At 48.9% G+C, this 12,337-nt stretch overlaps 1 protein-coding gene across 1 annotated transcript in view; it reads right to left on the bottom strand.

Annotated features, from left to right (window-relative positions):
* Positions 1–12,337, bottom strand: part of LOC137284322 (WD repeat domain phosphoinositide-interacting protein 4-like) — a 28,660-nt gene that overhangs the window by 4,677 nt on the left and 11,646 nt on the right. Inside the window, exons 10-11 of the mRNA XM_067816088.1 lie at positions 11,885–11,986; positions 10,928–11,046 (exon numbers count right to left, since the gene is read on the bottom strand). Of these exons, the coding sequence (XP_067672189.1) occupies positions 10,928–11,046; positions 11,885–11,986 (221 nt within the window). The remainder of the gene's footprint in view (positions 1–10,927; positions 11,047–11,884; positions 11,987–12,337) is intronic.

Raw genomic sequence — 12,337 nt, 5'->3', positions numbered from 1 at the left:
AAGTAGTCGAAAGTGAAATAAACAGTCTCTTACGCATCCTGCGCCGGTTCTTTATACATCCTCAGTGCTAGAACTGGGCACTAGGATAGATCTTCAGTGTCTTCTGGACCCAATATGGATGACAATGGAGGAATACTGAAGGTGCGATCTGGCTGTCCTGGCAGCTGGTTCTTGGTAAAGAAAGTCCCACCGCAAACCAAGAACACTCTAGCATATCGAGACCTCTCAAAACGTACCTGAGAAACATCTAGAGCATGTAACTCGGAAATATGTGGCTAAGGCTAAAAGGAAAAAGGTCTTCAATGTTACATGCTCAAAATCCTTCTCACGCAGAGCTCAATTCTCACTCAATGTGAGATGAGCAAGTACAATGGAAAGATCCCAAGCCAGAGGTCGGAATTTCCATGACTGGTAAGTCAGTTTATATGATCTCAAGAGAGACTGGAGCTCAGGGACAATACATATCTTCACACTCAACCCCGACGCAAAAACTGTGTTAAGCATGGCTAGGTAAGAGACAGCGTAGAACCCTTCACCTTCCTAGAGGATCAAAGGTGCTGAAGGTACTCTGCAACCACCCGAGGCGATGGCGTAGTGGGAGACATTATGCCTTTCATTTTGCAGTATGATTCAAATTTCTTCCACTAGCTTTCATAGATAGATCACGTGGAAGGATGATGTTGTGATAGCAGTTGCAACATGCAAACAATAACCCTTTGCAGTTAATGCGCCAAACGTACAGATGAAGCATTAGTGGAGACCTATGTAGTTGATAGGAATGCGGATGAACGAGTAGGTTGAATAAGTTGGGAAGTGGAACTGGATCTGGAACTCCAACTCCTCTCCGGCCAGTAGGGTGCGACCAAAAACAGTATCATCTGCCAAGTCGCACGCAGCTTGAGAAGCACACGTGGAAGAAGGGCCGTTGGTGGAAATGCGTATGCATTGAGACCATCCCACGGAATTGCGAGAGCGTCTTGTTTCCAAAGCAACAGGTCTGGGATCAGAGACACATACAGGTGCAGTTGATGGTTGAATCTGCTGGCGAACCGGTCTCCTGTCGGCATCGTCAATGGAAGACAAACAGGCCATAACATCTCTGGATGCAACTTCCACTCCGTTGGGGATGGACGCTTCAGACCTGACAGAGATGTCTACGATGACATTATTGACCCCTGGAATATGATTGGCCCAAACCGATATTTTGACTGAGTCCACTTTGTCGAAGAATTGTTGCGTCCACCGTAGAAGTTGAGGTGACCCTGTTGATCCCATTCGATTGATGTGCCACACGACCACTGCTTTGTAAGATCAAACAGAAGGGACGTCCCCTGTAGTTCTGATGGCCAAGATTACTGCCCTGAGCTCTAATACATTGATGTGACAGGCGTGGTCTGCAAGAGACCACTGCCCTGCCGCTTGCTGATCGAGAAGGTGAGCCCCCACCTGTGTAGAGACGCATCCACTTACAGGTGGTGAGATGGAACAAACGACTCTAAACAAACTCTGTTGCTAACATTCAACTCTTGCATCCATCACAGTAGATGAGAGTGAAGCTCCATGGGCAGTGTGATCAGTGCAGACTGATATGAGGAGCTAGAAACACTTGCAATGGCTGGAGTTGAAGCTGACTTCTGAGGGTTAAAGCCTGAGCTGACAACAGCAGACCCAAGAGTTCCTGCCACTGGCGGAGCATCCTGGGTTGAGCTTATGCAGAGGGAATTAAGCATTGCATCTTGCTGAACCACTCCCTCAGAACAAACAGTTTGTTGACCTCTGTGTCGAACACTGCCCCAATGAACTGAAGGCGTTGAGTAGGAATCAGTTCCGACTTCTGCCGATTCACTAACCAGCCTAACTGGTGAAGTAGTTGCATCGTGAACTCCATGTGACGCAGGAGAAGAGCAGAATCAGCCTGAGCTTGAATGCAGTAGTCGATGTACGCTTCGAAGACTATCCCCTTGTGATGCAGAAAGCTGGTGATTGGCTTCATGACCCGTGTGAATAGCCACGGGGCCGAAGAAATTCCAAACAGGACCACCCGCCACTGATAGTGGGTGAAATCAAAAATAAACTGAAGAAATATGCGATCTGCAGATATGCATCCTGCAGATCGAGACTGACCATGTAATCCCCTGGAGATGATTGTTCTTAAAAGAGCTACTGCCACCATCCGGAAGTGAGGTGGAGCCTGTAGATAGCTCTTGTTGAATACCTTCATGTTGAAAATTAGCCTCAACTTGTCCAATCCTTCTTTGGGACTAGAAAAATTAGTGAATAAAATCCCGGATCGACTGGAGCTGGTCCCAGGGACTCTATCGCAAACTTCTGGAGTGACGTATCTATTGTGGTTCACAAGACATCCAGTTGCTGAACTGGATATGTTCTGTGTTCTGGTTTTCGGGTTAAGGGAGGATTTCCCACAACCGGGAGTTGAAAACCTTTGGACAGAGTGGTTAACACACAAGGGTCTTCCAGAATGGTCCAATTTGGTGCATAAATTCCAAGTCTTCCGCCTACTTGTGAAGACTGGATAGGCACGACTGGGGCGGAAGTACCCAGTCTTGCTCTGATGTCATGCAGTCACTGCTTATCTGACTTCCTGTTGGAGGACTGCTCGGAAATGCCTGATGGCCTCGGAGTGCCAGAGGAGCGACGCTGATGATTGGCACCTCTGCTTCCTCTCCCCTGAAAAGAGGATCCAGTCTCTGAGCTCAAGTCTGCGTTGGTGGTTTCATAACAGGCCGTCCGCCACTGTTGCATAGATTCCCCCACCTGTAATCTCTGATACTTCAGAAGCTCAACCGAAACTTGTAGATGTGCATCTTGACTGACCCTTTTAGCCACTTCTCTAATAGCCCCATTGAAAAGTGAACTACCAGACCAAGGTTGGCGAACTTCACTGTAATTGCAAACTGTCAGCAATCCATACCAGTAAAGATGGTGTGTCTACCACATTGATGCTGACATCTGAACTCGCCAAGCCATGAGATGAGGAAGACAGGGTGACAGACCGACGAACACCTACTGAGTTGTGAATCTGTAAAGAAGAGGGTATTGTAACAAAAGCGCCAGACACTTGCTGCCGAATCGCCGGAACTACGCATACCACAAACGCATCAAAATCCATGGGTTGCGATGTCACCATCTCCGGTACCGGCGCCCAGGAGATAAGCAAAGTAGGTCTGAATAAAGGCGTTGATGTAAACTGCGGAGCGCTATGTAACAAAACAGTCACGCCTGAGTAACCAGTAGAGCAAGTTACTAACAGTGCCCTGACAGCTGCAGTCAATACATGTGGAGTAGCCATCGACACAAGGGGCACACTCCTAACCACCGCACTGCTGACTGTATGTGCACTAAGCGCTGCACTCAAACCAACATGGGAAATAACCACTCTGTGATCAAACACCGAACCGAAGTCAACCTGAGTAAGTGCCGCATCGAACCCATACTGCTGTCAAGAGCGCTGCGCTTCAGAATACAGCATCGCACTGGAGCGATATGGTTGAAGAAGTACTGAACTGAGACTGCCCTGTTGTTGTGGAAGCGCCACTTTAGAGTGAATCGCCGAATTGATCATAAGCGTTTGAGTGAGCGCCACATCCAAACGAAGCTGTTGTTGAGAGTGCATCACTTCAGAGTGAATCGAAGCGTTCGCGTGAAGTGGTTGGGAAAAGGCCAAATCAATTCCACCCCTACCACTTAAGTGAATTGCCGAATCGGACTCAATCAGCTGATCTGCAACCACATCGTGGCCTTGAGAGGTAGACCAAGTCGCACTAGAGAGTTCATGAGTGAATTGATGAATACTGCGGTATCGTCACAATAGACGCCGGACGCAATGAAGGTTGTGGTTGTGATAAAACCATGATACATGGTGGCGACGACGTTTCGCCCACGTCCCGCGAGGCCTCCAAATTACTAGGACAAAACAATCGTCTGAAATTCTCACTCAGGTATGAGTCCGAGGCCTCATTCAAAAGAGCTTCATCTGTTGATCTCGAAGATGACCATCTAGCAACTAATTTGTGTCGTACTTTCCTCAGCTTTCATTAGATTGCCCATCTTCTGTTCACCAACGATCTCTATCAGACGACCGTCTATTAGCTACCTGCCTATAGAGAAAACGCCTCATCGTCTAACCCTTCACAATACATACATCTGTTTGACCCCACACAAATGCCTATGCAATCCACACATAAGTTTGTGATTGTCTGCCGCTGAGAAGTTCATGTTACATTAACTGCAACGTTTACATTTCTTAGATACCTTCTCTTTAGATCCACCCATGTTTATTCACAATTCCAACATATATCTTCACAGAGACAACACACATCCACACAGTGGAGCGACAAGAAAGAGAATGACAAGTCGTCACGTGATCAGTTGAGACGGCTGCATGAGCAATTGACAAGTGTGTATGGCGGGGGCAGAGGTCGGGTGGTCAGAGGCCGGGAAGATTTGATTTGACTTTAACAGCTGACAGCACGTTTCCACACATGGTCGAAGTGAGGAAGAGAGATGCATAACGTGAGATAGGATAAGTTTAAAATTTATGTAAATAAGCCAATCACAACCAGACAAACTTATACAAACCTGTAGAGGTTATGAATTCTTTGAAGAATGTCCTCCTTGGGGTACATATATAGCATTAAAATGTCCATTTTAAAATGCCTACGACAGTTGTAACAATATTGAATAAATATTTTACAAAACAAAAAACTCGTTTTGTCTTGTGAGACCACCCCTACAGGGCCCCTACCTGGGCCCCTTGACAGCCAAGAGCAGGTAACTCCCGCCGCGAACCTCGCACCTCACTTTTCATGCTGAACTCGTCAGACAGAATGTGGGGAGGTGGGTGGCCGTACCCCAAGGAGGACATTCTTCAAAGAATTCATAACCTCTACAGGTTTGTATAATTCTTTTTCAGAAGAAGTCCTCCTTGGGGTACATATATAGCATAAAACAGACTCCCAACGAACGTGAGTCGGGAGAGGCATTCTGTCTGCTAACATATACCCTTCACACACTCTCATACACTGCCGAAGCTGCGAGAGATAACAGAAACACTTACCCAAACACCGAGACCGCTGATGTCAATCAGGCGGGGGCGTGGCCAATGTGGGGTATAGCCAATGAATGGACTGATGGACATGAGTCCACGCCCTAAACTCTACACTGTATGGTACATTCCCCAAACCAGCGAACAGTGCCGGGAACAACAGTGCATAATAACAGTAGCGTATATCGACGCTATAAGAAAGTGCCATCGTCTTCTTGGTACTTTTTTTTTTTTTTTTTTTGTTATATATATATAAATATATATACAAAAACCACCACCAGTATAAAATCCACCACCATAATGAATTTACTGACCCATCACCAGAGGTAAAGAACACATGATCTCGATGTCATTAGCTCATTCAGCTAGGGAGGGTCACGACCCTGCCCACTGGAGAGAACTGTCTGACCAAACCGAGCACGCTCCCTCGAGTGTTTGTCCAACTGATAGTGTCGGATGAACGTGCTCGGCCGGCTCCAAATAGCCGCTGAGCAGATCTCCTCAATGGGCAGTGCCGCTGCATAAGCTTGTGATGTAGCCACTGCCCTAACCGAATGAGCTTTCAGCCCTTGGGGTATAGTTAACCCCTTATGGGTGTAAGCCATACAAATGGCAGAGACAAGCCACCTAGAAATGGTTTGCTTGTTCGCCGGCAGACCAGCTCTCCCCCCGCCATAACAGCAAAACAACTGTTTATCCTTCCGGATATCAGCAGTTCGTTTGATATAAGCTCTGAGAGTTTTACGGACATCTAAGACGTGAGCACGTCGAAGAGAGGTACCGGACGAGGGAGGCTGCATGAGCGTAGGTAGCTCGATAGGTGCTGTAACATGAAAAGCGCCTGCGATCTTAGGACGGTAAGAATCCGGTAACCTAATACTGACCCTGTCTTTATGAAAGACGGTCAGAGCAGGATCTGCTGACATAGCGTGAATGTCGCCAACCCGCCTGCCGGATGTTACCGCCACAAGAAAGGCAGCCTTCCAAGTTAACAGCTGGAGAGAAAGAGACGATAGCTCGTAAAAAAGAGGACCGGACAGCCAATCAAGAACGATTGACAAGTCCCACGGGGGACTAATCCGCCGGATAGTCGGACGGATCCTATCCACGCCTGCTAGAAAACGCTGCATAAGAGGGTGCTGCCCCAAGAGAGCACCGTCGACAGGAATATGGAAAACCGAAATAGCTGTGGAATAGCCCCGGATAGTAGACGCGGCAAGGCCGTTCTCTAGCCAGGACTGTAAAAATTCCAGAACTTCAACTAAAGTTGAAGAAAAGGGATCAAGAATCCCCCTGTCGACACACCAGCGCACATAACAGGCCCATCTATCCTCATATTGAACGTTTGTTGAATCCCTCCGCGAAGCCAAAATTGTGTCTGCAACTGGTGCAGGAATTCCGCTCGCCTGGAGGCGATCCCTGACAGTGGCCAAGCCACCCATTGAATCCTGGGATTCAGCTTTGAGACGACCAAAGAGGGGCAAGAAGCACTAACAGTCGAGCTGGTTGGGTGGCAAGCTGCGAGAGGACCCTGGGAATCAGTGGCAGAGGTGGGAACGCCCACAATACCCTGTCCGTCCAGTCGAGTTGGAAGGCGTCCTGGGCGATGGCTCTCGGATCCGGTATCCGAGAGCAAAACACCGGAATCTGGTTCGTCCCCCCAGAGGCAAACAGATCCACCTGGAACGACCCGAACAACCGGGAGATAGTCTCGAATATCTCCCGATGTAACATCCACTCGTGTGGAGCCAGAACACGTCGAGAGAGCGCATCTGCTCGAACATTGTCCACCCCCGCGAGATACACGGGAAACACCCGCACGTTGAACTGGTCGCACCAGAGTAGAAACTGCCACGCCTCCTGAAGTAGAGACGGAGACACCGTACCGCCCTGTTTCAGGATATAGGTCATTGCCGTCTGGTTGTCCATCTCTAGACGCACCACACAGCCGCAGACCATCTCCCGAAAATGTCGGAACACCAGCCGGACAGCTCTCAATTCTAGCACATTGATGTGCAGGTGCGTCTCGTTCTGCGACCACAGGCCCGAGACTGACTGACTGCCCAGTACACCCCCCCACCCCGTGAGGGAGGCGTCTGTCTGAATTGAGAGATCTGGTAAGGGAGCGTCCAGGGGCAGTCCCCTGGATAGATTCCCTACCACTGTCCACCACCGCAAATGAGGAAGTAACCACCCCGGAGCGTGGAGCATTGTCTCGCAGCTCTGGGAATGAGACCACATCCGAGCCAAGGCGTACTGAATGGGCCGCATCCTCAACCGCCGCCATGTTGCCTAGCAACTGGAGCCAAGTCCGAGCTGTGGCCGAGGGGGACTCGAGAAATTGTAGAACAACTCTCTGAACTTTGGAGATTCGATCCGGAGATAGGGAGACCAAGCCTCGCGCTGTCTCGAATCGTGCGCCTAAGAAGATCAGATCCTGTGTGGGAACGAGTTCTGATTTCTGTAGATTGATAATCCAACCCAACTTGGTGAGAATACACATGACTGCAAACGTCGCGTCTCGACTCAAGTGAGCGGCAAGTGCCCGAAGGAGCCAGTCGTCCAGGTACGGATGACAACACCTGCCCTGTGACCTGGCCACTTGCGCTGGGATTAGCATAAGCTTGGTGAACACCCTCGGAGCCGTAGCGATGCCGAAGGGAAGCACCCGAAACTGATAGCATACCCCGTCGAAGGAAAACCGGAGGTACTTCCTGAACTGGGGATGCATGGGAATGTGCAGGTATGCATCCTTGAGATCGATGGACGTAAGCCAATCGCCTCTTTCTACAGATGAGATCACCGACCTCAGTGTCTCCATCTTGAATGAAGGGACCTGCAACAATTTGTTCAGACCTTTTAGATTTAGAATAGGTCTGAACCCTCCGTCCTTTTTGGGAACTAGGAAATAAGTGGAATAAAACCCCTCTTGTTCCTGTCCCCTCGGAACCACCTCGATGGCCGCCTTGACCAGTAATGACTGGACCTCGGCGCGGAGCACCTCGGCTTTCTCTGGAACAGCCAGCACTGGCGTGCAACGGATTCCGGAAAAGAGAGGTGGGTCTCGCTTCCACTGTGGTAAGTGGCCATCCCTGAGTGTGGATAGGACCCAGGGATTGGATGTGACCTTTTCCCATTCCGGCAGGAAGAGAGAAAGGCGGCCACCCACAGGGACATGTGGTAGAAGGCAGTGAATCCCCGACGTCGGCAGTACTCCGCCTGCTTGATTCGGGGTCATGAAGGGCACCAGAGGAGAGACTACTGGGAAGTCGGTGCCGACTTCCCTTTCCTCTGAAAAAGCTACTGGGGCCTGGCAGCCTTGCTCTTACCCTTACCTTTACCCTTGCCCTTGCGCGCCTGCAAAGGCTGCGCCCATTTGGCAGTGTCCTTGGTTGGCACAGAAGGATACACCGAGGCAAGGGTCGAGGGCCGCGCACGAGACGAATGCGGCTGCTCCAATAAGGGTTTTGAAGCCTTAAAAGTGGAAACAGCCTCCGCGGCCTCCCGAACTACTGTTGCCGCTCCCGGAAACAGGGTGGAACCCATCCGGTAAGGCAACGCCAGAAGAGCCTGCTGCGTGGCCGGTGAATACCGCGCCACCGAGAGCCACAGCCTACGGAGGGCCATAACCGCAGACATCATCTGGCACGCTGAGGACCTAATCGAGTCCCGTGCCAAATGAGACTGCACCTCCGTAAGCTGCTGCGCTAGGGTCGAGGGGGTAGCCTCCCCCTCGCCCCCCTCACTGTCCACCAGCTGGCGCTGTAACACCGAAGTGTACGCAGCATGGATGGTGACTTTGAGACATTGCGCAGCGTTGCGGTACTGCTCCTCAAAAGACCTATAGGCGGATTTGAGGGCAGTCGCATTGGAAGTAAAGGGTGGTAGCCTCCGACCCTGCCTCGCCGAGGCAAGCGAGCTGCCAGATGAACCCCCCAGGGCAACCGACGCATAAATGCAGTCGTCTACCACAGGGGGGTTATAAATGCCGAGATCCCCCATCAGGTATCTCCGATCAAGCTCCGGTAAATCAAAGCGAGATCGGGATCCCGACAGGAGGGGATTGATAACATCGGCTAAAATTGACGGGATGATGCGGAGCCGAGTATCCGCCACCTTCGTCGGAGCGAATGCCTCCCCAGGGAGCCGAAACTCCATGGGGTCGGGCGTCGCCGTGGCCACAACCACCTGAGGCAGGACAGTAGCTATACGCTCCCGTACCTGCCTCAGGGAGGCGCCGAGCGAAAAAGAAGCTTCGCTAGGCCCCTCCCGACCCTCCCCCTCCTCCATGATCTCCTCGACGCGATCCTCCAGCAACGACGTCTCTGACTCGAGAGACAGCTCCGGAGGATCGGTCGAGGGAACATCAGAGAGTGAGAGAGGCTCGAGAAGAGCCGAGCGGCTCGACGCCATGGACCCGACCGAGACCGAGTCCGTGTGACGCATAGCCGGCCCCGCTTCCCTAGGAAGACCGAGAGAGGTCGTCCCCGAGTGACCGGCTACCGAAGTTGCTAACGGCACCGGTTCACTCACTAAGGGTGTCCCCACACCAATACCAGAGGTTTGGCTGGGGACCCCTTGGGACGCCATATTAGAAGCCACACCCCCATCCGGACGGACGCCGATCTCCTGACGGAGACCAGACATCGCGTCCGAAATGAGCGTGTGGACCGAAGCCATTTGCTGCTGTAAAAGATTAGTTAGCATATCAAGGGTTAAGGGTTGTGATGGTTGAGACGGAGGTGCACTGGATGAAGTGGAAGCCACCGCCGGGGGGGGGGCGACTGTACACTTTGCTGATTTGGAAGATTTCCCCCCTGCCGAAGAACCCTTCTTTTTCTCCCCTTTAGCTTTTTTTGAGGGTGGCTCCTGGGCCCAAATGTCACCCCCCGCCTGAATCAGAGACCGATAGAATATAAGGTCTGCGTGCCTAGTCTTTATGGCCCTGGGTGAAAACCCCTGGCAAATAGCACACCCCTGGTCGTCATGTGCGTCTTCAGCTAGGCACCTGAGGCAGGACGTGTGTGAATCTTGGGGAGGCAGCATGGCGCTGCATGTTGAGCATCCTTTAAACTGGAAAAAACAGAACCAAGCTATGTAGTAGCAAGGTCCGTAAATCCACTAAGCACACATAATTTTTACAGAGAAAAATAAAACGCACAGGCGATATCTAATCTGTAAAAAATAGCAGCTATTATACTGAACTGTGTGAATAGCCCCCAATGCGCTTATGTAGAGAAGCCATAAAGGATACTATACTAATTGCAAGCGAAGGAAAAATCCATAATCACCCCATAGCAATAGAATCCACGCCTAATTTTCTAATTAACAAGGCTGGAAACATTAACCATGCGGAACATGCTGACCGCCATCTTGTCAGCCACATGGCTGAAAGACGCGGACACCACGTAAAGTTACAACATTTCATGAATGAAAAGGTCTAACCTATGAATTCCTAATAGCGCCCGTGCATAAAAAAGGAACCATACATACAGAGTTAGAAGTCTTCTCACTCATAGTTATCCGTAAGCTTTGACAGTACTTGTGTCTTTGTGCTGGACGTCTGTCTCTTATGACGACAGTATGAAAAGTGAGGTGCGAGGTTCGCGGCGGGAGTTACCTGCTCTTGGCTGTCAAGGGGCCCAGGTAGGGGCCCTGTAGGGGTGGTCTCACAAGACAAAACGAGTTTTTTGTTTTGTAAAATATTTATTCAATATTGTTACAACTGTCGTAGGCATTTTAAAATGGACATTTTAATGCTATATATGTACCCCAAGGAGGACTTCTTCTGAAAAAGAATAATGAATGACACAATGAAAAGTAAGTGAGTCTGACTGTCTGAACAAGTGATTTCACACTGACCTATCACAGAACTGGAGGAACCAAAGGCGCAGATACAGGCACACTCCGCAGCTACAGTGAAACTGGCCAAACCCCATTGAGATTCAACATAGGGGCCAAGGAAGCCCATCTTCTTGAATCTGAAACAGAAATGAATCTCAAGCAGTCTGAGACTACCAACCTATGTTTAGGAGGGACTCATGGGTTTTTTTTACTTTTTTATTTCCTCTCAGACTTACTACTGCAAGGGAATATGGCCCAGATTTGTGATTACACAGTGTATGATATGTCAATTATGACAAATACCTTTACATCTGGTTATTGCAACAAGTTCACTGGAGTCAAAATTAAAATATGATTTGAATTGGCAGCTCTAAAACTAGACAGCCAAGTTTACTGATCTTCCAAGATCAGGTGGACACAGCTTAAGGGGGGTGCACAGTTCCTTTTCAAAAGAGTTTGAATGGTCATTTCATATACTTTTAAGACAAAGAGAGGTATGTGTGCGTGCATGCACCAACCTCTCTCCCCTCCCATCTCCGCTTTGGATCCGCTTATGCAATGTGACCAGAACTCAAGTCAACTATTGTGTGAAGTCATGAATACAACTAGAACGTCTTGTAGTACAAGGACATTCTTTCCTACATCTTAAAAATCATGAAACACCTTTTCCAGCTAAAACTCATCTAAAGCTTCAGAATTGTCTTCAGTCAAATCATAGGCATGCATAGACATGGTGTTGACAGGCCATGGACTGTAACAAATTTGGGATTCAAACCCACATTCAGATTCTCACATGAAAGCTAAGAGACATCTGGGCCCCTGCTTGTTTGCCATCACTCCCAGTATTATTCATTCATCCATCAGCAAACTATGGATCAGTTAATGATTTCTCTGATTACGGTATAATGGTATTCCCTTTCCTGTTATGATATTCATTCTATGTTGAGTTACATACAGAACAGATCTTGTACTCACGTTGATGTCCTGTTGAGTTTTGTGTCTTTCACAGCAAATATATGTACAGTTCCCTTGTCACTTGAAGCACATAGGAACGCTGAGTCAGCGCTGAAGGAGATGCTGAAAGCATACATACAAATATTAAAGTATCATTATGATTACAGTGACTGTCAACAGATATATAAAGGTCTTATTTTCCTATATGTCAAGTCTGTTTTTCAATATATCACGTTCATTCAAACTTCAATAATAACACCATAAGATAAGTCCAAGCAAAACATGAAAAGTAGTAAATCACTGAATCACTGACTCACTGAAATACGCTTTCTTCAAACTTATTTTCAATTATTTCATCCAATAAACATGAAACTTTTTAACACGCAAGCATTTTTGTTATATTGTCACATTTCTGAGGAACTGGCAAATATTTTACATCTGAATCATTATGTAAACTAAGGCTTTAATCTCCAG

Source organism: Haliotis asinina, chromosome 5 (assembly GCF_037392515.1).
Source record: "Haliotis asinina isolate JCU_RB_2024 chromosome 5, JCU_Hal_asi_v2, whole genome shotgun sequence".
Lineage (NCBI taxonomy): Eukaryota > Metazoa > Mollusca > Gastropoda > Lepetellida > Haliotidae > Haliotis > Haliotis asinina.
The sequence above is the reverse complement of the archived record's forward strand: the minus strand, read 5'-3'. Positions and strand labels throughout refer to the sequence as shown.